This window comes from Panthera tigris, chromosome D3 (genome assembly GCF_018350195.1).
Source record: "Panthera tigris isolate Pti1 chromosome D3, P.tigris_Pti1_mat1.1, whole genome shotgun sequence".
Lineage (NCBI taxonomy): Eukaryota > Metazoa > Chordata > Mammalia > Carnivora > Felidae > Panthera > Panthera tigris.
In genome coordinates, this window is record NC_056671.1 from 58,017,632 (window position 1) to 58,039,032 (window position 21,401).

At 39.2% G+C, this 21,401-nt stretch overlaps 1 protein-coding gene across 13 annotated transcripts in view; it reads left to right on the plus strand.

The window, feature by feature from the left end:
- KIAA1328 (KIAA1328 ortholog) overlaps positions 1–21,401 on the plus strand; it is a 343,523-nt gene that overhangs the window by 284,821 nt on the left and 37,301 nt on the right. For 5 of the 13 annotated variants that reach the window (XM_042963015.1, XM_042963022.1, XM_042963019.1 and 2 more), the window contains 2 exons: positions 2,679–2,787; positions 5,511–5,748. In XM_042963015.1, coding sequence (XP_042818949.1) covers positions 2,679–2,787; positions 5,511–5,733 — 332 coding nt within the window. In that variant the 3' untranslated portion in view covers positions 5,734–5,748. Of the gene's footprint in view, positions 1–2,678; positions 2,788–5,510; positions 5,761–21,401 lie in introns of those variants that run through there. The other 8 variants (XM_042963023.1, XM_042963024.1, XM_042963025.1 and 5 more) reach the window with 4 other exon arrangements.

Genomic DNA, 21,401 nt, shown 5'->3' on the forward strand with positions numbered 1-21,401 from the left:
CTGGACCTGGGGCTTGACCTTCCTTATCTAGAAAATGAGGGCAATAATATAATTTAAGGACTGTTGTAAGGAATAGTGAGATAATGCATGTAAAGTGATTTAAAGTGATTAGCAAGGTACAAGGACGTAGTGATGCTCAATAAATACTTCCTGAATACATTAAATATTTAGCCTCGAGGTTTCTAATTTAGCTTTTGCTGATTCCATGCTCCTTATTCCTTCCTATCACAATACCACCGCCTGCATTAAATCTTTTTAAATCCTATAGCGATATGTGATCTCTCCCACTTCTTAATTCCTCAGACTTTTCTGTTTATTATGGTGGAAGAGCTTAATGGTGAAAAACTCTGGGATCAGATTATCTGGACATGAATATTGGCTCCTTCACTTAGTAGCTTTGTGGCCTTGGGCAGGTCACGTAAGTCCCCTATGGCTTATTTTGCCTATCTGTAAATGAGATATAAAACTGAGTATCTATTGCAAAGGGTTTTTATGAGGATCAATATAACTAATTTGTAGAAACAGCAAAACTAGAGAGAGAGAGAGCTAGAGTGCAGATACAAACAGAACAGACAGGGAGAAGGGACTGGCCACAAATGCACGTAAGGGAACTTTTAGGGGTGACAAAATACTCCATTTTATAAAATATGTGTTAGAAGTTCATTTTTTTTAAATGTTTATTTTTTTGAGAGAGAGAGAGCACAAACAGGGGAGGAGCAGAGAGAGGGGGACAGAGGATCTGAAGCAGTCTCTGTGCTGTCAGCAGAGAGCCTGATGTGGGTCTTGAACTCACAAACTGTGAGTTCAGAACCTGAGCTGAAATCAAGAGTCGCCTGTCAACTGACTGAGCCACCCAGGCCCCCTGTGAGAAAATATTCTACCCTGGATTGTAAAAAGAAACAATGAATCTCATGACAAATATTTTTAAAACTGGGTTGTGGCCATGCTTTCATAAGCTATAGAAATCTACTCTTTCTCAAACTATATGCTTAAGATGGTTAAGTTTTATGGCATTCAAATTATAATGAAGCTTGTTTTAAGTGTATTTGTTTATTTATGCGTGCATGCTGGAGCATGAGCAGGGGAGGGGCAGAGAGGGAGGGAGAGAGAGAGAATCACAAGCAGGTTCTGTGCTGTGGGTGCAGAGCCCAATGCGGGGCTCAAACCCACGAATCATGAGATCATGACCGGTGCTGAAACCAAGAATTGGATGCTCAACTGAGCAACCGAGGCACCCCATAAGGCTGTTTTTAAAAAAGATAAATGATATATGGCAAAGGCCTAGAGAAGTACCAGGCACACACTAAGCATATTGTTGTATCTGTTAGCTGTTATTACCTTATACTGCTTTGGGTTATTTATGATTACCAGATTGTTTAGAGTATCTCATGTTCCTGCTCTCACACCTTCCTTCCCCTGCCCTAAACTAAGTCTGAGCTTAATCCTGGCAATAGCCCTTGCCCATGATTAGGTACTTGCTAAATATTTACTGACTGAATGCACTATAGGTAATGGTGGAGTTTATGTCTAGTATGAAAATGTATTGGTTTGGGTTGAGGGTCCCACAAACTTGTGTATACAAAGAGGACTGAATTGTGCATTTAGGTGGCTCATCCTTCACCTCTGTACATAATAAAGAACAGTTTGTATTGAGTATAGCTTTTGAATACCAAGGATCACGGTGATTGTTTTGATGCTAATCTCTGTAGATAGAAGACTCTTGCTTTCTCTAGACCTGATTTTCTCTGGTCACACCTGAACGGTGCCATTCCCAGAATTATCATACTGTATTCTTGGCATCTGAGGGTCTGGTATTCCCTACACATCAAAGCTATCTTGGTCTTACTTGAATAGCTACGCTTCCCTCAAAGAAAAAGTACATCTTCCCATATAAGTTCTTTAAGCAGCCTACACAATTGTTACCCAGGAACCAGAAGAAAAACTGTGAATGAGATTCTAACAGTCTTCGAAGGAAAAGGAGAAGGAGAAAATTATTATTATTAGAAATAATATCATTAGAAATAATAATAATAATAATTAGAACACAAACAGAAACGAAAAACCTTTCTGTCCATGCCATCTCATTGAGCACTCCAGAGGAGAAAACTAATTATCAACTCAACATTGTTTATTAGAAAGGAACAGAGACCAGATCAGCCCTAGAATGGTTAGGTAAGCATCTCTTCCAAGCAGGCATTTGTTTTAGCCCAGTGTCTAGTTCTTTGAAAGAAATATTTAAGATTTATGCCTAGCTTGAATGTTTTGGGTTTAACTTAGGGGCGTAGGTGGTACAAAGTCCTGGGCTCAAAGAGAAGAAAGATCTCTTCTTAGGATAGGGAAAGGGAACAAAATAAAGCAATCTACCTTCTTGGGCATTTTCACAGTAAACTCAAATCAGCAGGAAGATGACAGGCCATCAGGTTTAAAAACAAAACCACTAGCCAGTCTGTTACTGCACAGATGTACTTTTTTTAAACAAGATACTGTGGATCTCTGATGTTTACAAAATCAAAACAACCCACTGAGTTTTTCCATCTGCCATTGTTTCATTTCAGGGAAAAGAAATAGCTTACTTTTCAAGCTTGGGGATTTTTGTAATGTTTAATATATTATTCAGAATGGATTTTTCCATTTCCTTTTAGTGAAAGCCCAAATTAATTCCTGTATTGTTCATACAGGGACATTGGCAGGAATTAGAAAAGATGCGTCCACATCTCCTATGACAACAGGAAGCCAAAAGGAGCTTGTAATCACAACCACGTCATCACTGCAGCATGACACTTCCCGGTAAGTGGTTTATTTTCTTGTAATGTTTATTTATTTTATTTTATTTTTTTTGAGAGAGAGAGAGCACAAACAGGGGAGGAGCCGAGAGAGGGGGTTTAACATTCTTTAGGTAAGAGCATTTGGGAGGAGCTACTTAGTACGGAGTGGAAAGTCTTGACAATTCTTAATAACCGTTACTCAGAAGAAAGGCCTTATGTGGAAGCATCTGGATTTGGCCAGGTTGAACTCATGGAGCTCTTTCCTTTATACATGCCCTGCCTTGATTGAAACTGGTTATTGGCAAGGATTTCCAAAGAAATGCAAAGCTAATCCTGTCATTCATCAGAAAATGTGCTTAGCAGTAGGTCTTTCCCAATTTATCACAGAATGGTTATATACTTTGACTATAAGTTTAACTAATTGAATTGATACTGAAAATTATGGTGGGTTTTGTATTACAGTTTTAAAGGGTCTGTTAACATTTACTGACACTAGAAACATCTGAAGAGTTAGTAGTTTGATCAGCCTTTTCTGGAGTCAGGAAAGAAATAGGGTATTAAAATTTCTTACATCCAGTAAGCCGACTGCCATATTATTCATTTAAAGCTGAATATATAAAGATCAACACCAAAAAGGCGTAGTTTAGGGTTTCTTGGTAATACTATTGTTTGAGCCTTAAATTCTCAGCATCTTATCAGATGAATATAGATTTTAAGACTTCATTTTAATTATAAAGAACTTTGGGGAAATAACTCTAATGTAAAAGACAGTAATAATGGTTGCCATCTATTAGCATCTATTATGTACCCAGCACTTTGTATGAATTATCTCATTTAATCTTCATCACTGCTTTATAAAGAGGTACTGCTATCATCCTCATTTCTAAAATTAGGAAACTAAGAGATGAGTGACTTGTCTAAGGTCACCCAGCCAATAAGATGTAGAAGTAGCATTTCAGACTCCAAAGTCCGTCATCTTAAATATTGTAACTGTTGACAACAACAGCCTCCTTATTTTGAAGGTGACCCTCAATTGAAAGAAAATTTAACCAGTTTACCACATTCTTTGTCCATTACTCCTTTCTTTTATTTTTAATGCTGCCATTATTAGCATTTTCCAAGTACCCACAGAGAGCTGTAGTTCTGAAATGTTGCAAGGGCTCCCTCCTTGGACCACTTAGCAGTGTGGCTGAATGCTTGTACTCAAAGGTCCATCTCAGTTGCCTTGAGGGCTTCCTCTGGAGGAGGTACAGGTAAAGAGGAGAAATGATCCAGATTTTCTGGGGCACCTGGGTGGCTCAGTTGGTTAAGTGTCCTACTTCGGCTCAGGTCATGATCTCACGGCTCAGGTCACGACCTCTCAGTTTGTGGGTTCGAGCCACCCGTCGGGCTCTCTGCTGTCCGCACGGACACCACTTTGGATCCTCTGTCTCCCTTTCTCTCTCTGCCCCTCCCCTGCTTGTGCATGCATGCTCTCTCTCAGAAATAAAAATAAAAAAAGAAATGGTGTGGATTTTCAATCTTAGTGAATTTTCCTATTGAAGATTAAAGTGAGATCCTTAATGCTACTTTAATGTGTTTTTGATGATTGCATTTCAGTTTAGAGAGAAGCATGAAAAGGAAGAATAAAATATTTCCCCAGTAAGAATTTTGTAGAACATTCTCAGCACACATTTTCTGAATGGACCATATCAACTTTGTACAATTTTACAAGCCCAGGTTAAATTTGCTGTGAAGACTCATATTTACGCACCGAAAAAAAAGGATTCTCTGTTAGTTCTTAACACTGCAAATCAGCTGAATATAGTTTCTCAAAGGTTTCTTAAATAATGAGTACTTGGCTACATAAAAACGATGTGCAACACACTGGACTTCATCCTTAGAAGTGCATGATGGTATATCATAGGTCTATTATACAAAGCGCAGAGTTGAAAAAAAAGATCCAGTACTATGAAAATCAGTTACCAGGAAGGCACAGTGGTTGCTTTCCAGACTTCAGAATCAGGATTATTTGAATTATTTTTATTTCAAAGTGTAGAAAAGGAATTTTTTATAGACTACTTTTCAGTTACACACAAACTCTTAATATAAGACAAAACTCAGTTCTTCATCCTAACAAACCTTTGAAGGTACTGAGAACAAGAGTAAAAGCCTGTCCACCCTTAATTCCGGGAATTTTCAAAACTTGCAAAAGAGGATGAGGGTGGGACAGATGCTGGTGGGAAAAAGGTTCTTGTTTATTCTCTGATAAGCACTAACACCTAGAAGAGTCCCACATGGTTCCATGTGCAGGTGATAAAACCAGGCGTGCAAAGTCATCTTTCTCATTCACAATGTGGGCTGTTAATTGTTCTTTCTGCTGCCTGTCAATATAATGTGAAATTTTCATTCCCCATTCAAGATGGAAAAAGTTGTGGCTGAAAATGTTAACATTTGCATTTTTATTTGTTGATTTATTTAAAGGACAGCCTCTCCTGCAGCAATCCATCACTTGGTGACACCCCAAATATGAATAATGTATTGTAGACTTGCGGTTACAATGTGTAATAAGTGCTAGAGACAGTAAAGGAATGTTAACTATGTTGCAAATGTAATATTTATTGACTCATAAAGTTTATTGCTTTCAAGGTTCAATAATACTGACCATAGGACATTAATATCGCTTATCCTGATTTTAGCTGGGCACCTTTATATGTAGAAATATTCATCTATCTCATGCTAACAAAATAAATATGTAATTTACAGCACAAGCAAAGGAGGCTTTATAGTTTTCTGTGCTGAGGGCTGCGGTGCTTCTTTGTCTGGCCTTCAGCATTGGTCACACACCCCTGAGCTGTCCGAGAGAGTGAGCGCGGCAGTCATCTTGGCACAAGAGCGTGGTGCTGTGGCACCAAACAGTGCCATGCATTTCTGCCTCGCCGGCACAGGTAACACCTCACAAACCCACTTCCCCTGGAGAGAGGACTAGAGGGCTTTCCTCCCTGTCGTTCTGAACACCTGGTGGGGGGTGCACCTATGATCAGAGAGTTCAACAAATACTTCTCCTGCCATGACCCAGAGTCAGAGTTTACAGATTCCACTTGATCCTCTGGTCTCCAAGGTGAAACCAGAGCTGGTCAGGTTACCAACTAATTTGTTATGAGCACAACTGTTACTGATAATTAACCCTTTTGTGCCTTCCAGAATTAAGTATGCCCATTGCCACCAAGAAAGATCATTCAGGAAATATCTGACACCCAAAGCAAAAGAAGTCATGTTAATTAGCAACCATCAGCTGTAATTGTCATCTCCATTAAGATGCAGAATTATGTATTTCTTCGTTATAAATAACCTTTCTAATTGTACTTGATGTATGCCAATTTAATCAAAAAGTATACTTGCAACAGATATTTGCATTAATGTAGCTTTGGATCTTCAAATTTTTTATTTCAAATTTAGTGAGAAAAAGCATATTAACAGCTGGATATTCTTTATATGTGGGTATATTTTTCTATCTAGGTATGGAGATCTAATATACTTTATATTAAAATGAAGACAGTATCTTGTGGGATTGTTCAGTGAAACAGAAATCTTGTTGCTTTTTAAAATGCCAGTGAAGTTTCTCTCTCTCAGTCATATGACAACTCTCATTGGTAATTGTTCCAAACTGATAAACAGAGGCATATACCAGGATTACATTCTCAGTCCCTGATGTAAAAAGTAAAAGTGATGCGATTTGGGGAGTGTTGGTGGGGGTCCAGAGCCAAGAAAAAATTCTTGAAACGTCTTTGTTGCAAAAAGGTGATTTTATTAAAGCATGGGGATAGGACCCTTGGGCGGAAAGAGCTGCACTGGGCTGGTAAGGAGGGACTGATTATATACTATGGAGTTGGGGGAGGTCAAGGCAAAAGGGAGTTTTCCAGAAGCACTTTCATATACTAAAGAAGACTCCTAAAATACTGGAGGCCTAGCTATTGTCAGGCCAGGGTTGTTTTTCCCTCTAGTAAGACATTAACATGAAGACAATAGGGAATTTCTGGAGAAATGTTATACTCTGCCTGTCTCAAGTATTTGTCAATGGGCTGCAAGTTATAAGGAAATTTAATTTTACCTGCCATTTCCTTCTTGCCTTTGTTCCCCACATCACTATGATGATGTTGGGGCTCCAGGAAACTGAGTCTATACATTTCTGGAGATTACGCTATTTATTGATTAGATTGCCTTTTTCTTGTAATTTACTAAAACGTTTGTAAACTGATGGAGACTCATATGTCCTGCATGACTGTGATCTCTATCAGTTAACCATTGTTTTCTCCCTTTCCTTTGGTCTTGGGCCACCAAGAGTGCCTGAGGAATGTCACACGTATCCCACCTAGGGGAGCTGTGCAAGGTGTTAGCCTGCCTTATGCTCCATAATCAAAAGGCTTCTTTCTGTTGTGTCCTGATTCATAAGACTTAAGGCTGATACTATTGCCCTCGTGTGTGTGTGTGTGTGTGTGTGTGTGTGTGTGTGTGTGTGTGTGTGAGAGAGAGAGAGAGAGAGAGAGAGATGTGATGTGATGTGATGTGAAGAGAGAAAAGCAGATCTCACCAAACTATGCCCAATTACTGAATTTGGGGAGCTGGAGCTATAGTTGGTCTATTTCTAGGAAGTACTGTTCACCTCTCTACTCCAGCTTTTTTCAAAGAAATTAGTTTTTTACCACAACACAGAGTTGAACATTTTTATTTTGTTTTGTTTGTGTTTTAGATATGTTGGAGGGGGGTGGTTTCGTGGAGCTTACTTTTTGTTGCGGGGGTAGGAATACATATTTGAGTACATATTTTCAAAGGTTTAATAGCGTCTTTGGGGGCTCTTAAAAAATAGCTCAAAAATAGCTAAACTTGTTCTTTTTTTTTACGACTGCGGTCCTTTGCTGTCAAACCCTATGCTTAATTGTCCTGAAAAATTTGCTGTGAGTTTACGGCTTGATAAGCTGTCTATAGTGTGCTTGCACACAATCATGCTCACAGACAACTATTTGTGCACAGCTGATTTGAAGCTTGTGGAGACTTTTTGCCCATTGAAGTTGAGACTGAGGAACCAGGCTGACAATACTGGAAAACTGGGACCCCATTACACTAAGCCCGGGCTGCAAGGGTTCAAATACCCTGCAATCTAGAACTTAAACTTGTCTCTGTTTTAAAGACAGTATTTTCCTACATCTTTTTTAGAAGAATGTCTATTCAGGCCCTTTGCCCATTTTTTATTCAGACTGTTTTTTGGTTTGATTTTGTTTTTGCTATTGAATTGTAGGAGTTCCTTATATTTTTTTTGGATAATAACCTCTTCTCAGATATATAGTTTGCAAATATTTTCTTTCAGTTTGTGATTGTTTCCTATATACTTTGATGCAGTCCCATTTGTTTACTTCTGCCTTTGTTGCTGAGCTTTTGGTATCGGATCCAAAATATCATTTCAAAGGCCAATGTCAAAGAGCTTTTTTTCCTGTTTTCTTCTCAGAACGTTACAATTCCAGATGGTACATTTAAGACTTTAATCCATTTTGAGTTTTTTTATTTTATACCATGTAAGATAAGAGTCCAAGATAAGAGTTCATTCTTCTGCATGTGAATATCCAGTTTTCACAGCCCCATTTATTGAAGACACTATCCTTTCCTACTTGTATATTCTTGGCATCCTTGTTGAAAATTCATTGACTACTTATGCTTTGGTTTATTTCAGGGTTTTAATTATGTTACATTGCTTTGTCTATCTGTTTTCATGCCAGTGTCATACTAATTTGATTACTATAGCTTTGTAATATAATTTGAAAGCCAGAAATATGATGCCTCCAACTTTTTTTTTCTCAAGATTTTAGCTACTTACAGTCTTTTGTGTTTCCATATGAATTTTGAGATAGTTTTTCTATGTCTGTGAAAAATGCCATTGGAATATCCGTAGGGATTGCTGAGTCTATACATTACTTTGGGTAGTATAGACATTTTAACAATATTAACTCTTTCAATCCATGAAGATGGGCTATGTTTCTATTTGTTTATGCCTTCTTCTGTTCTTTTCATCAGTGTTTTATAGTTTTCAGTGTACAAGTCTTTCTCTGCCTTGATTAAATTTATTCCCAAGTATTTTATTCCTGTTGATGCTATTATAAATTCAAATTTTTCTTAATTTCCTTTTTTATTAGATCATTGTTAGTATAAAGAGACTCATCTGATTTTTGTATATTGATTTTGTATCCTAGAACTTTACTGAATTTGTTAGTTCTAACAGGATTTTTTGATAGTTTATAGAGTCTGTAGGGTTGTCTACATATAGAATCATGCCATTTGCAGAGATAATTTTACTTCTTCGTTAACTACTTGGATGGCTTTTCTTTTTCTTGACTCATTGCTCTTGCTTGCACTTCTAGTCCTTTGTGGAACAGAAGTGGCAAGAGTGAGCCCCTTGCCTCACACCAGATCACAGAGGAAAAGAAAAGCCTTCAGTTTTTCCCCATTGATTATGATGTTAGCTGTGGCTTTTCATAAATGGCCTTTATTGTGCTGAGGACATTTTCTTCTCTATTTTGTTAAGAGTTTTTGTCAGGAATGGATGTTGAACTTGTCAAAGAAGACATACAGATTGCCACGGGTATATGAAAAGATGCTCAATTAATCATCGGGGAAATGCAAACTGAAACCACAATGAGGTATCACCTCACAAATGTTAGGATGGCTATTTTCAAAAAGATAAGCGATAGCAAGTACATAATGGCAAGAATGTGGAGAAAAGGGAACCCTAGTATACTGCTGGTGAGAATGTAAATCGGTACAGCTATTGTGGAAAACAGTATGAAGATTCCTCAAAAAAAAAAAAATTAAAATAGAACTACCCTATGATCCAACAGTCCCTCTTCTGGGTATATATTCAGAGGAAATAAGATCAGTGCCACAGTGAGATATCTGCACCCCCATGTTCACTGCAACATTATTCACAGTAGCCAAGATGTGGAAACAATCTAAATGTCCATCAGTGGATGAATGTACTTTAGAATATTATTCAGCCTTTAAAAAAGGAGATCTGCCATTTATGACAACATGCATTTACCTGGAGGACATTATGCGAAATGAAATAAGCCAGACACGGATGTATTGCATGATCTCACTTATATGTGTATCCTAAAAAGTTCAAAGCATAGAAGCACAGAGCAGAATGGTGGTGCCCAGGAGTGGGGAGGTGGAGGAAGTGAGGAGCTGTTGGTTAAAGGGTACAAAGTTGCAATATGTAGGGTGAATAAATCTAGAAATCTAACATACAGCAAGCATGATGGCGATAGTTAACAACACTGTATTAAATATTGGAAATTTGCTAAAAGAATAGATTTCAAGTGTTCGCACCACACATACACAAAATTGTAATTATATGAAGAGATGGATATGTTAATTGGTTTGATTTTAGTAATCATTTCACTATATATGTAATTGATAATGTCCTAATATTGAACAACTCTTCCAAAAAATCATGTTGTATACATTAAACAATTTTAACTTTCTTTTAAAAAGTGGGTTTTTTTTAAATCTTTATTTAAACCTTAAGTAACTTGACATGATAATCCAGTTGCTTCCAGCTCCAGATATGATATAGTCTTTAAAGTACTACAACTGGCATGTTGGTCCTTTGATGTGCCGCGAAGAGAGACAAACATTTCTGCATTTGTCCCTCTTTATTCTCCGTGGGTCATAAACCAAGGCCTTAGCCCCTGAGCAGTTCAAGCATTGTTTAGTTTCCCATCTCTATTTGCCAGTAGCCATTTAGATTGCACAGAAGGAAAAATCGTGTCAATATGCTGTTCCTGATTGTAGCAATGATCTGTTTTATCTCTGGCAACAAAATTCTGGATTGGTGGCAGCCAGGGATTCAAGACCTACATAAGCAACATGTATCTATCGTACTAGTAACAAAAATATAATGCTGAAAATTATAATTACCTGTTCACAGTCCCTGGCATAGTACCTTAGGGTTAACAGATTGCTTTTCACGTGCATTGTCTCATTCAAATTACACCCACACCCTGTGAAATAAGTCGTAGTAGTATCCCATTTTACAGTGAAGAAAGGGGAACTGAACGAGACTGGAAGACTGTCCGTGGTCACACAGTCATGAAGCAGAAAAGAGGTCCTGAACATCGTTCTTCTGATCCCAAATTTCAGTGTTTTTTCATTCTGCCTGAAACTTGAACTTAATTCAAGGTATGGGAACTAAGCTGATAAAATTCTGGTCTAGAGTAGGAATAAGACAAACTTGCTTTAAAGTATTTTATTTATTTATTTATTTATTTATTTATTTATTTATTTATTTATTTATTTATTTTTGAGAGAGAGAGAGAGAGAGAACCAGCAGGGGAGGGGCAGAAAGAGAGGGTGATAGAGGATCTGAAGCAGGCTCTGTGCTGACAGCAGAGAGCCCAGTGAGGGACTTCAACTCACAGCTGAGATCATGACCTGAGCTGACGTCAGACACTTAACATACTGAGCGACTCAGGTGCCCCGAGACAAACGTGCTTTTAAGAGTTAAAATCTGAGGGCACCTGGGTGGCTGGGTTGAGCATCTGACTTTGGCTTAGGTCATTATCTTGCAGTTCATGAGTTTGAGCCCCGCTTCAGGGTCTGCATTGACAGTGCAAAGCCTACTTGGGATTCTCTCTCTCTCTCTCTCTCCCTCTCTGCTCCTCTCCCACTTGCACGCACGCTCTCTCAAAACAAATAAACTTAAAAAAAAAAGAGTTAAAATTTGTTTTTATTCATTTTTATTTTTTTAAGTTTATTTATTTTGAGAGAGAGGGAAAGAGAGAGCAAGTGGGGGAGGGGCAGAGAAAGAGAGAGGAACAGAGATTCCCAAGCAGGTTCTGTGTCATCAGAGCAGAGCACAATGTGGGGTTTGAACTCACGAACCATGAGATCATGACCTGAGCCAAAACCAGGAGTTGGACACAACCAACTGAGTCACCCAGGTGCCCCTAAAATTTGCTTTTATAACCTGATAGGAAGAAGCAGTCATTCAGAGAAAGGGGAGTGCTATGTTTCCATTGCACACAATAGCCAAATTGCAACAATTTCTTGCACTTGTGCCTAGAATCCTAACTGTAACCAAATATTATTTTTAATCAGAATTGTTTCTCACCTATACATTCACACAGCTATTATGTACTCAGCTAGATTCCCTCATGTGCCTGCATATAATAATGTGTTATTCTACCGGGGTAGAGAGAGGGAAGCTACGCCCAAATCCCAAACCCCAAAGCAGAGCAGACAGGCACTACTTGAGTTTATGTGGTAGGTTTGAAAAGCAGACTTTGTTGCTTTTATGTAGTTGGGTATATGAGTGATGACCATATGTGACAAAACTGGCCACTGCTCACTGAATGTCTGTTATATATCAGGTAATGTGCTGGGCCTGTACAGGTATGTCCATTTCTACTGTATGTTCATATAAATTACATGTCGTAAAACTCTCTTTAATGACTATTACAACTTGATTGCAAAGTATTAGATAGAATTTCATTTTAGGTTTTTTTTAAAAATGACTTCCTAAAATGTGGTCTACTAGGCCAAGAACTATCATTTTAGCTTTACATGCCCTCAGAGTAACTTCGCACACTATACACAGAGTAGCATTTACTGTAACTTTTCCATTTTGAGTATATTGTAAATAAAATAAAAACAAACCTAATGAAATGATGCACATAAAATGATGACAGTAAAAAGGAATAATCTGAAAACTTCAGAAAAGAATGTGTTGAGTACATAAAAGAAAACATGAAGTATGATGTGCCTGTCTTCCATCTTTACTAAAGAGGATGAAAATCCAGCCATTCTAATGGTGTTTTGTTTAAGTTCAGTTGATGACTTGAAATTCTCTGCCAACAGGTGCATTATTACCAAGAACAGTTGAACTCATGGAAATTCCTATGTGTTTGATGAAAAGATGTTGCTTTTAATTAAGCCATGATATTGTGTTGGAACTGTAATTCCCACTGTTAAAAGCCAGTAATATAATCATCCACATTCCTCTGACACACACTGTTTATACAGTGTATAAGTTTAAAGAAAAAAACAGAAACAGATAGGCCAAGTAGAAATATTAAAGAGATAGCATAATTCCAGAAAATGAGTTCAGCTTAAGGAAGCTTGTTAAGACATTTTTACCTTAGGAAAAACATACTGCACCAAGAAAATGTACATTAAAACAGCTGATCTTTGCTAGTCACTTAGAATTCTATTCCTCAGCTTCAGGAATTATTTCTAAGTTCTGGGTGAAGGGATTATAAGAGCTACTTCATCATTCATAGTTTTCTGTATTTCCCAAATGTTCTACAATGATGTATTATTTACACAATTTTTTTTAATATATGAAATTTATTGTCAAATTGGTTTCCATACAACACCCAGTGCTCATCCCAAAAGGTGCCCTCCTCAATACCCATCACCCACCCTCCCCTCCCTCCCACCCCCCATCAACCCTCAGTTTGTTCTCACTTTTTAACACTCTCTTATGCTTTGGCTCTCTCCCACTCTAACCTCTTTTTTTTTTTTTTTTTCCTTCCCCTCCCCCATGGGTTTCTGTTAAGTTTCTCAGGATCCACATAAGAGTGAAACCATATGGTATCTGTCTTTCTCTGTATGGCTTATTTCACTTAGCATCACACTCTCCAGTTCCATCCACATTGCTACAAAGGGCCATATTTCATTCTTTCTCATTGCCACGTAGTATTCCATTGTGTATATAAACCACAATTTCTTTATCCATTCATCAGTTGATGGACATTTAGGCTCTTTCCATAATTTGGCTATTGTTGAGAGTGCTGCTAGAAACATTGGGGTGCAAGTGCCCCTATGCATCAGTACTCCTGTATCCCTTGGATAAATTCCTAGCAGTGCTATTGCTGGGTCATAGGGTAGGTCTATTTTTAATTTTCTGAGGAACCTCCACACTGCTTTCCAGAGCGGCTGCACCAATTTGCATTCCCACCAACAGTGCAAGAGGGTTCCCGTTTCTCCACATCCTCTCCAGCATCTATAGTCTCCTGATTTCTTCATTTTGGCCACTCTGACTGGCGTGAGGTGCTATCTGAGGGTGGTTTTGATTTGTATTTCCCTGATAAGGAGCGACATTGAGCATCTTTTCATGTGCCTGTTGGCCATCTGGATGTCTTCTTTAGAGAAGTGTCTATTCATGTTTTCTGCCCGTTTCTTCACTGGGTTATTTGTTTTTCGGGTGTGGAGTTTGGTGAGCTCTTTATAGATTTTGGATACTAGCCCTTTGTCCGATATGTCATTTGCAAATATCTTTTCCCATTCCATTGGTTGCCTTTTAGTTTTGTTGGTTGTTTCCTTTGCTGTGCAGAAGCTTTTTATCTTCATAAGGTCCCAGTAGTTCATTTTTGCTTTTAATTCCCTTGCCTTTGGGGATGTGTCGAGTAAGAGATTGCTACGGCTGAGGTCAGAGAGGTCTTTTCCTGCTTTCTCCTCTAAGGTTTTGATGGTTTCCTGTCTCACATTCAGGTCCTTTATCCATGTTGAGTTTATTTTTGTGAATGGTGTGAGAAAGTGGTCTAGTTTCAACCTTCTGCATGTTGCTGTCCAGTTCTCCCAGCACCATTTGTTAAAGAAACTGTCTTTTTTCCACTGGATGTTCTTTCCTGCTTTGTCAAAGATGAGTTGGCCATACTTTTGTGGGTCTAGTTCTGGGGTTTCTATTCTATTCCATTGGTCTATGTGTCTGTTTTTGTGCCAATACCATGCTGTTTTGATGATAACAGCTTTGTAGTAGAGGCTAAAGTCTGGGATTGTGATGCCTCCTGCTTTGGTCTTCTTCTTCAAAATTACTTTGGCTATTCGGGGCCTTTTGTGGTTCCATATGAATTTTAGGATTGCTTGTTCTAGTTTCGAGAAGAATGCTGGTGCAATTTTGATTGGGATTGCATTGAATGTGTAGATAGCTTTGGGTAGTATTGACATTTTGACAATATTTATTCTTCCAATCCATGAGCAGGGAATGTCTTTCCATTTCTTTATATCTTCTTCAATTACCTTCATAAGCTTTCTATAGTTTTCAGCATACAGATCTTTTACATCTTTGGTTAGATTTATTCCTAGGTATTTTATGCTTCTTGGTGCAATTGTGAATGGGATCAGTTTCTTTATTTGTCTTTCTGTTGCTTCATTGTTAGTGTATAAGAATGCAACTGATTTCTGTACATTGATTTTGTATCCTGCAACTTTGCTGAATTCATGTATCAGTTCTAGCAGACTTTTGGTGGAGTCTATCGGATTTTCCATGTATAATATCATGTCATCTGCAAAAAGCGAAAGCTTGACTTCATCTTTGCCAATTTTGATGCCTTTGATTTCCTTTTGTTGTCTGATTGCTGATGCTAGAACTTCCAGCACTATGTTAAACAACAGTGATGAGAGTGGGCATCCCTGTCGTGTTCCTGATCTCAGGGAAAAAGCTCTCAGTTCTTCCCCGTTGAGGATGATGTTAGCTGTGGGCTTTTCATAAATGGCTTTTATGATCTTTAAATATGTTCCTTCTATCCCGACTTTCTCAAGGGTTTTTATTAAGAAAGGGTGCTGGATTTTGTCAAAGGCCTTTTCTGCATCGATTGACAGGATCATATGGTTCTTCTCTTTTTTTTTTGTTAATGTGATGTATCACGTTGATTGATTTGCGAATGTTGAACCAGCCCTGCATCCCAGGAATGAATCCCACTTGATCATGGTGAATAATTCTTTTTATATGCCGTTGAATTCGATTTGCTAGTATCTTATTGAGAATTTTTGCATCCATATTCATCAGGGATATTGGCCTGTAGTTCTCTTTTTTTACTGGGTCTCTGTCTGGTTTAGGAATCAAAGTAATGCTGGCTTCATAGAATGAGTCTGGAAGTTTTCCTTCCCTTTCTATTTCTTGGAATAGCTTGAGAAGGATAGCTATTATCTCTGCTTTAAATGTCTGATAGAACTCCCCTGGGAAGCCATCTGGTCCTGGGCTCTTATTTGTTGGGAGATTTTTGATAACCGATTCAATTTCTTCGCTGGTTATGGGTCTGTTCAAGCTTTCTATTTCCTCCTGATTGAGTTTTGGAAGCGTGTGGGTGTTTAGGAATTTGTCCATTTCTTCCAGGTTGTCCAATTTGTTGGCATATAATTTTTCATAGTATTCCCTGATAATTGTTTGTATCTCTGAGGGATTGGTTGTAATAATTCCATTTTCATTCATGATTTTATCTATTTGGGTCATCTCCCTTTTCTTTTTGAGAAGCCTGGCTAGAGGTTTGTGAATTTTGTTTATTTTTTCAAAAAACCAACTCTTGGTTTCGTTGATCTGCTCTACAGTTTTTTTAGATTCTATATTGTTTATTTCTGCTCTGATATTTATTATTTCTCTTCTTCTGCTGGGTTTAGGCTGCTTTGCTGTTCTGCTTCTATTTCCTTTAGGTGTGCTGTTAGATTTTGTATTTGGGATTTTTCTTGTTTCTTGAGATAGGCCTGGATTGCAATGTATTTTCCTCTCAGGACTGCCTTCGCTGCGTCCCAAAGTGTTTGGATTGTCGTATTTTCATTTTCGTTTGTTTCCATATATTTTTTAATTTCTTCTCTAATTGCCTGGTTGACCCACTCATTCGTTAGTAGGGTGTTCTTTAACCTCCATGCTTTTGGAGGTTTTCCAGACTTTTTCCTGTGGTTGATTTCAAGCTTCATAGCATTGTGGTCTGAAAGTATGCATGGTATAATTTCAATTCTTGTAAACTTATGAAGGGCTGTTTTGTGACCAGTATATGATCTATCTTGGAGAATGTTCCATGGGCACTCGAGAAGAAAGTATATTCTGTTGCTTTGGGATGCAGAGTTCTAAATATATCTGTCAAGTCCATCTGATCCAATGTATCATTCAGGGCCCTTGTTTCTTTATTGACTGTGTGTCTAGATGATCTATCCATTTCTGTAAGTGGGGTGTTAAAGTCCCCTACAATGACCACATTCTTATCAATAAGGTTGCTTATGTTTATGAGTAATTGTTTTATATATTTGGGGGCTCCGGTATTCGGCGCATAGACATTTATAATTGTTAGCTCTTCCTGATGGATAGACCCTGTAATTATTACATAATGCCCTTCTTCATCTCTTGTTACAGCCTTTAATTTAAAGTCTAGTTTGTCTGATATAAGTATGGCTACTCCAGCTTTCTTTTGGCTTCCAGTAGCATGATAAATAGTTCTCCATCCCCTCACTCTCAATCTAAAGGTGTCCTCAGGTCTAAAATGAGTCTCTTGTGGACAGCAAATATATGGGTCTTGTTTTTTTATCCATTCTGATAGCCTGTGTCTTTTGGTTGGTGCATTTAATCCATTTACATTCAGTGTTATTATAGAAAGATACGGGTTTAGAGTCATTGTGATGTCTGTATGTTTTAAGCTTGTAGTGATGTCTCTGGTACTTTGTCTCACAGGATCCCCCTTAGGATTTCTTGTAGGGCTGGTTTAGTGGTGACAAATTCCTTCAGTTTTTGTTTGTTTGGGAAGACCTTTATCTCTCCTTCTATTCTAAATGACAGACTTGCTGGATAAAGGATTCTCGGCTGCATATTTTTTCTGTTTAGCACACTGAAGATATCGTGCCAATCCTTTCTGGCCTGCCAAGTTTCAAAAGAGAGATCAGTCACGAGTCTTATAGGTCTCTCCCTTTATATGTGAGGGCACGTTTATCCCTTGCTGCTTTCAGAATTTTCTCTTTATCCTTGTATTTTGCCAGTTTCACTATGATATGTCGTGCAGATCGATTCAAGTTACGTCTGAAGGGAGTTCTCTGTGCCTCTTGGATTTCAATGCCTTTTTCCTTCCCCAGTTCAGGGAAGTTCTCAGCTATAATTTCTTCAAGTACCCCTTCAGCACCTTTCCCTCTCTCTTCCTCCTCTGGGATACCAATTATGCGTATATTATTTCTTTTTAGTGTATCACTTTGTTCTCTAATTTTCCCCTCATACTCCTGGATTTTTTTATCTCTCTTTCTCTCAGCTTCCTCTTTCTCCATAACTTTATCTTCTAGTTCACCTATTCTCTCCTCTGCCTCTTCAATCCGAGCTGTCGTCGTTTCCATTTTGTTTTGCATTTCGTTTAAAGCGCTTTTCAGCTCCTCGTGACTGTTCTTTAGTCCCTTGATCTCTGTAGCAAGAGATTCTCTGCTGTCCTCTATACTGTTTTCAAGCCCAGCGATTAATTTTATGACTATTATTCTAAATTCACTTTCTGTTATATTATTTAAATCCTTTTTGATCAGTTCATTAGCTGTTGTTATTTCCTGGAGATTCTTCTGAGGGGAATTCTTCCATTTGGTCATTTTGGATAGTCCCTGGAGTGGTGAGGACCTGCAGGGCACTTCCCCTGTGCTGTGGTGTATAACTGGAGTTGGTGGGCGGGGCCGCAGTCAGACTGGTGTGTGCCTTCTCTTCCCCTCTCCTAGGGGCGGGATTCACTGTGGGGTGGTGTGGCCCATCTGGGCTACTTGCACACTGGCAGGCTTGTGGTGCTGGGGATCTGGCGTATTAGCTGGGGTGGGTAGGCAAGGTGCATGGGGGCAGGAGGGGCAGGCTTAGCTCGCTTCTCCTTCGGTGATCCACTTCAGGAGGGGCTCTGTGGCAGCGGGAGGGAGTCAGATCCGCTGCCGGAGGTTTGGCTCCGCAGAAGCACAGAGTTGGGTGTTTGCGCAGAGCGAGCAAGTTCCCTGGCAGGAACTGGTTCCCTTTGGGATTTTGGCTAGGGGATGGGCGGGGGAGATGGCGCTGGCGAGCGCCTTTGTTCCCCACCAAACTGAGCTCTGTCGTCCGGGGGCTTAGCAGCTCTCCCTCCCTTTGTCCTCCAGCCTTCCCGCTTTCTGAGCAGAGCTGTTAACTTATGACCTCCCAGACGCTAAGTCGCGCTTGCTGTCGGAACACAGTCCGTCCGGCCCCTCTGCTTTTGCCAGCCAGACTCGGGGGCTCTGCTTGGCCGGCGAGCCGCCCCTCCGCCCGGCTCCCTCCAGCCAGTCCGTGGAGCGCGCACTGCCTCGCCGCCCTTCCTACCCTCTTCCGTGGGCCTCTCGTCTGCGCTTGGCTCCGGAGACTCCGTTCTGCTAATCCTCTGGCGGTTTTCTGGGTTATTTAGGCAGGTGTAGGTGGAATCTAAGTGATCAGCAGGACGCGCGGTGAGCCCAGCATCCTCCTACGCCGCCATCTTCCCTCTCCGGGTCTTATTTACATAATTTTAAAAACAATATTTAAAAAGAAAACAAAGGGCACATATTTATAGGAGGTATACCCATTTCAAAATTTTTACTCTATAGTTCCAAGTAGTTCCAACAACCCTAAGGTTAACCTTGGAACATACGACATAAATGTTATTTCTTTGTCAAGCCAGCAGTAGGTGAGGATCATGCTTCCTTGGTGTGCCTTCTCCAGGGTGCTGAATGCTGGAAAATGGTATGGTTAGTGACATCTGTTCAGCATTGCCAATTCCTGTTATTATTTCACAGTTTTTAGTCTCATGGACTGCTGTTTTAGAGTTGTTCATTTGGTCCAAGGTCACCAAATTCCCTTCACTTCAGTGTTAAGGATCAGTTGTGGAGTGTCAGTGTTCTAGACAGTTAAATGCTTTTTTAAAAAATTTTCGTAAGTTTTTTTAAATTTGTATTTTGAGAGAGAGAGCAGGGGAAGGGCAGAGAGAGAAAAACCAAACAGGCTATAGCGTGGAGTCCAACACGGGGCTTAAACCCACAAACCATGAGATCATGACCTGAGCCAAAGTCAAGTCAGACTCTTAACTAACTGAGCCACCCAGGCGTCCCAGTTTAATGCTTTTATAAAATTCTTTTATATATGTTGCCTAATGTAATCCTCACAATCATGAGAAAGTAAAGCTCAATGAGGCACCTGGGTTTATAGGCCTAGGTTTGAATTCTAGTTATGTGGTTGTGAACAAGTCATTTAGTTTAATCTATAAAATGGGCTACTAATATCTTCCTCATAGGCTTGTCATGACAACTAAATAAGACAGTGAGCATAAAGTACTTAGCACAGTCCCAGCATATACCTAAATAATAGTTGTCACTAGAACTTCCCAAGATCACACACACAATAAGGAACTAGGATTTGGACCTTGCTATTCTAATTCCAAATTCTGTGTATTCCCTGACAAGAGGTTAGGAATAGGGTTAGGTTCATCTCAATGGTAGGCAATAGGGCTTGTTTTGCTGTTGTTGTTGTTGTTGTTGTTTTCATATTTGCCATGCAAATGTGTTTGCAAACATTACCTAAGTCTGAGTCCTCCAGTGAAAATAATATTAATAACCACCTTGCAAATTTGCTCACTGTATTAACTTTGACTAGGTATGCAAAGCCCTTAATTTGGTGCTGGGCCATAGTGTGCACTCAGTGTTCACTTCTTTCTCTGCTCAGGGCAATAAGACTTGTTTAGGCACCTAGAATAGTATATATAAATGATATTAGCCCCTCCACCAAATGCACTGAGTGACAGTGCTCTGCAGAAATGTGGCTTAACAGCAAATGTGAATGACCCTGCATTCCAAGTATTTTTCCTATGCACCATTGGCACCTTTTTTTTATGTCTTGAGATGTTTCCTCCATTTGTTTTTTTTCTAAACAGACGAGGGTGGGGAATAAAATTCTTGGCTAGTGATCAAGTTAGGATTTAACGTTGTGTTCCTAGAACTTCTGTTTCTAGGGTCACTCAAGTCCTCAATGGAGTTACTGCTAATAGATTTCTTACCATAATTAACCCTTTGTACAATTTCTGGAAGGGTTTCATTCCCTTCAGAGCAGTGTTTGTAAAATCTGTCCACATTGGAATCATTTCAAAATCTTTGTAAAAGTATCTATTTCCAGGCCTCACCCAGATTAATTGAATCAGAAGTGCCAGGAATGGGCCCCAGTTAATGTATGTTTATTTTCCTAGTTGACTCTGATGTACTTGGTTTTAAAACACACATTTGGAAGCCCCTGCTCTGGAGCTGCACATCTCCCAAATACCTAACCCTGGCATACCGATGTTCTCCCTTTCTTCCTTCTGCCCCCAGCCCACCCCCCCCCCTGCCCCCGCCAGGCCTCTCTTTTCCATCAGCAATTTTTTTTAGCCATCGTCATCCTTTCCCCGGGGGTATTATCAGAACACATCAGTAAGCCTACACTGACAAAAATGATTAAGAAGACCTTGTAGAATTCCTCCTATCAATCTAAACTGTAGAGGTTGGGGTCTAACCACTAAGAGGTATTGTAGATGGCAGTCTTCTCTATGAAATGCCTATATGGCACCATCATCCTCTGAGTAACAAGAGAAGGACTCCTGAGAAAATCGTTCCTACGTTTTCTACCTCTTTCTTCCTTCTCTGTTTTATCCTTCTATATAGTACTTACCACCTTCTAATATACTGTATAATCTACTAAAAAATGTGTTTTATTTATTGTCTGCCTTTTCCCCTCTCCTGTGCCACCTACATTGTAAACTTCATGAGGGCAAGGATTTCTTTTATTATATTCATTGTTATATCCCTGTCTTAGACCAGGGTCTGGCACATAACAGACATCCAATAAGAAAGAATGAATGAATGAATGATCACAAAATACCT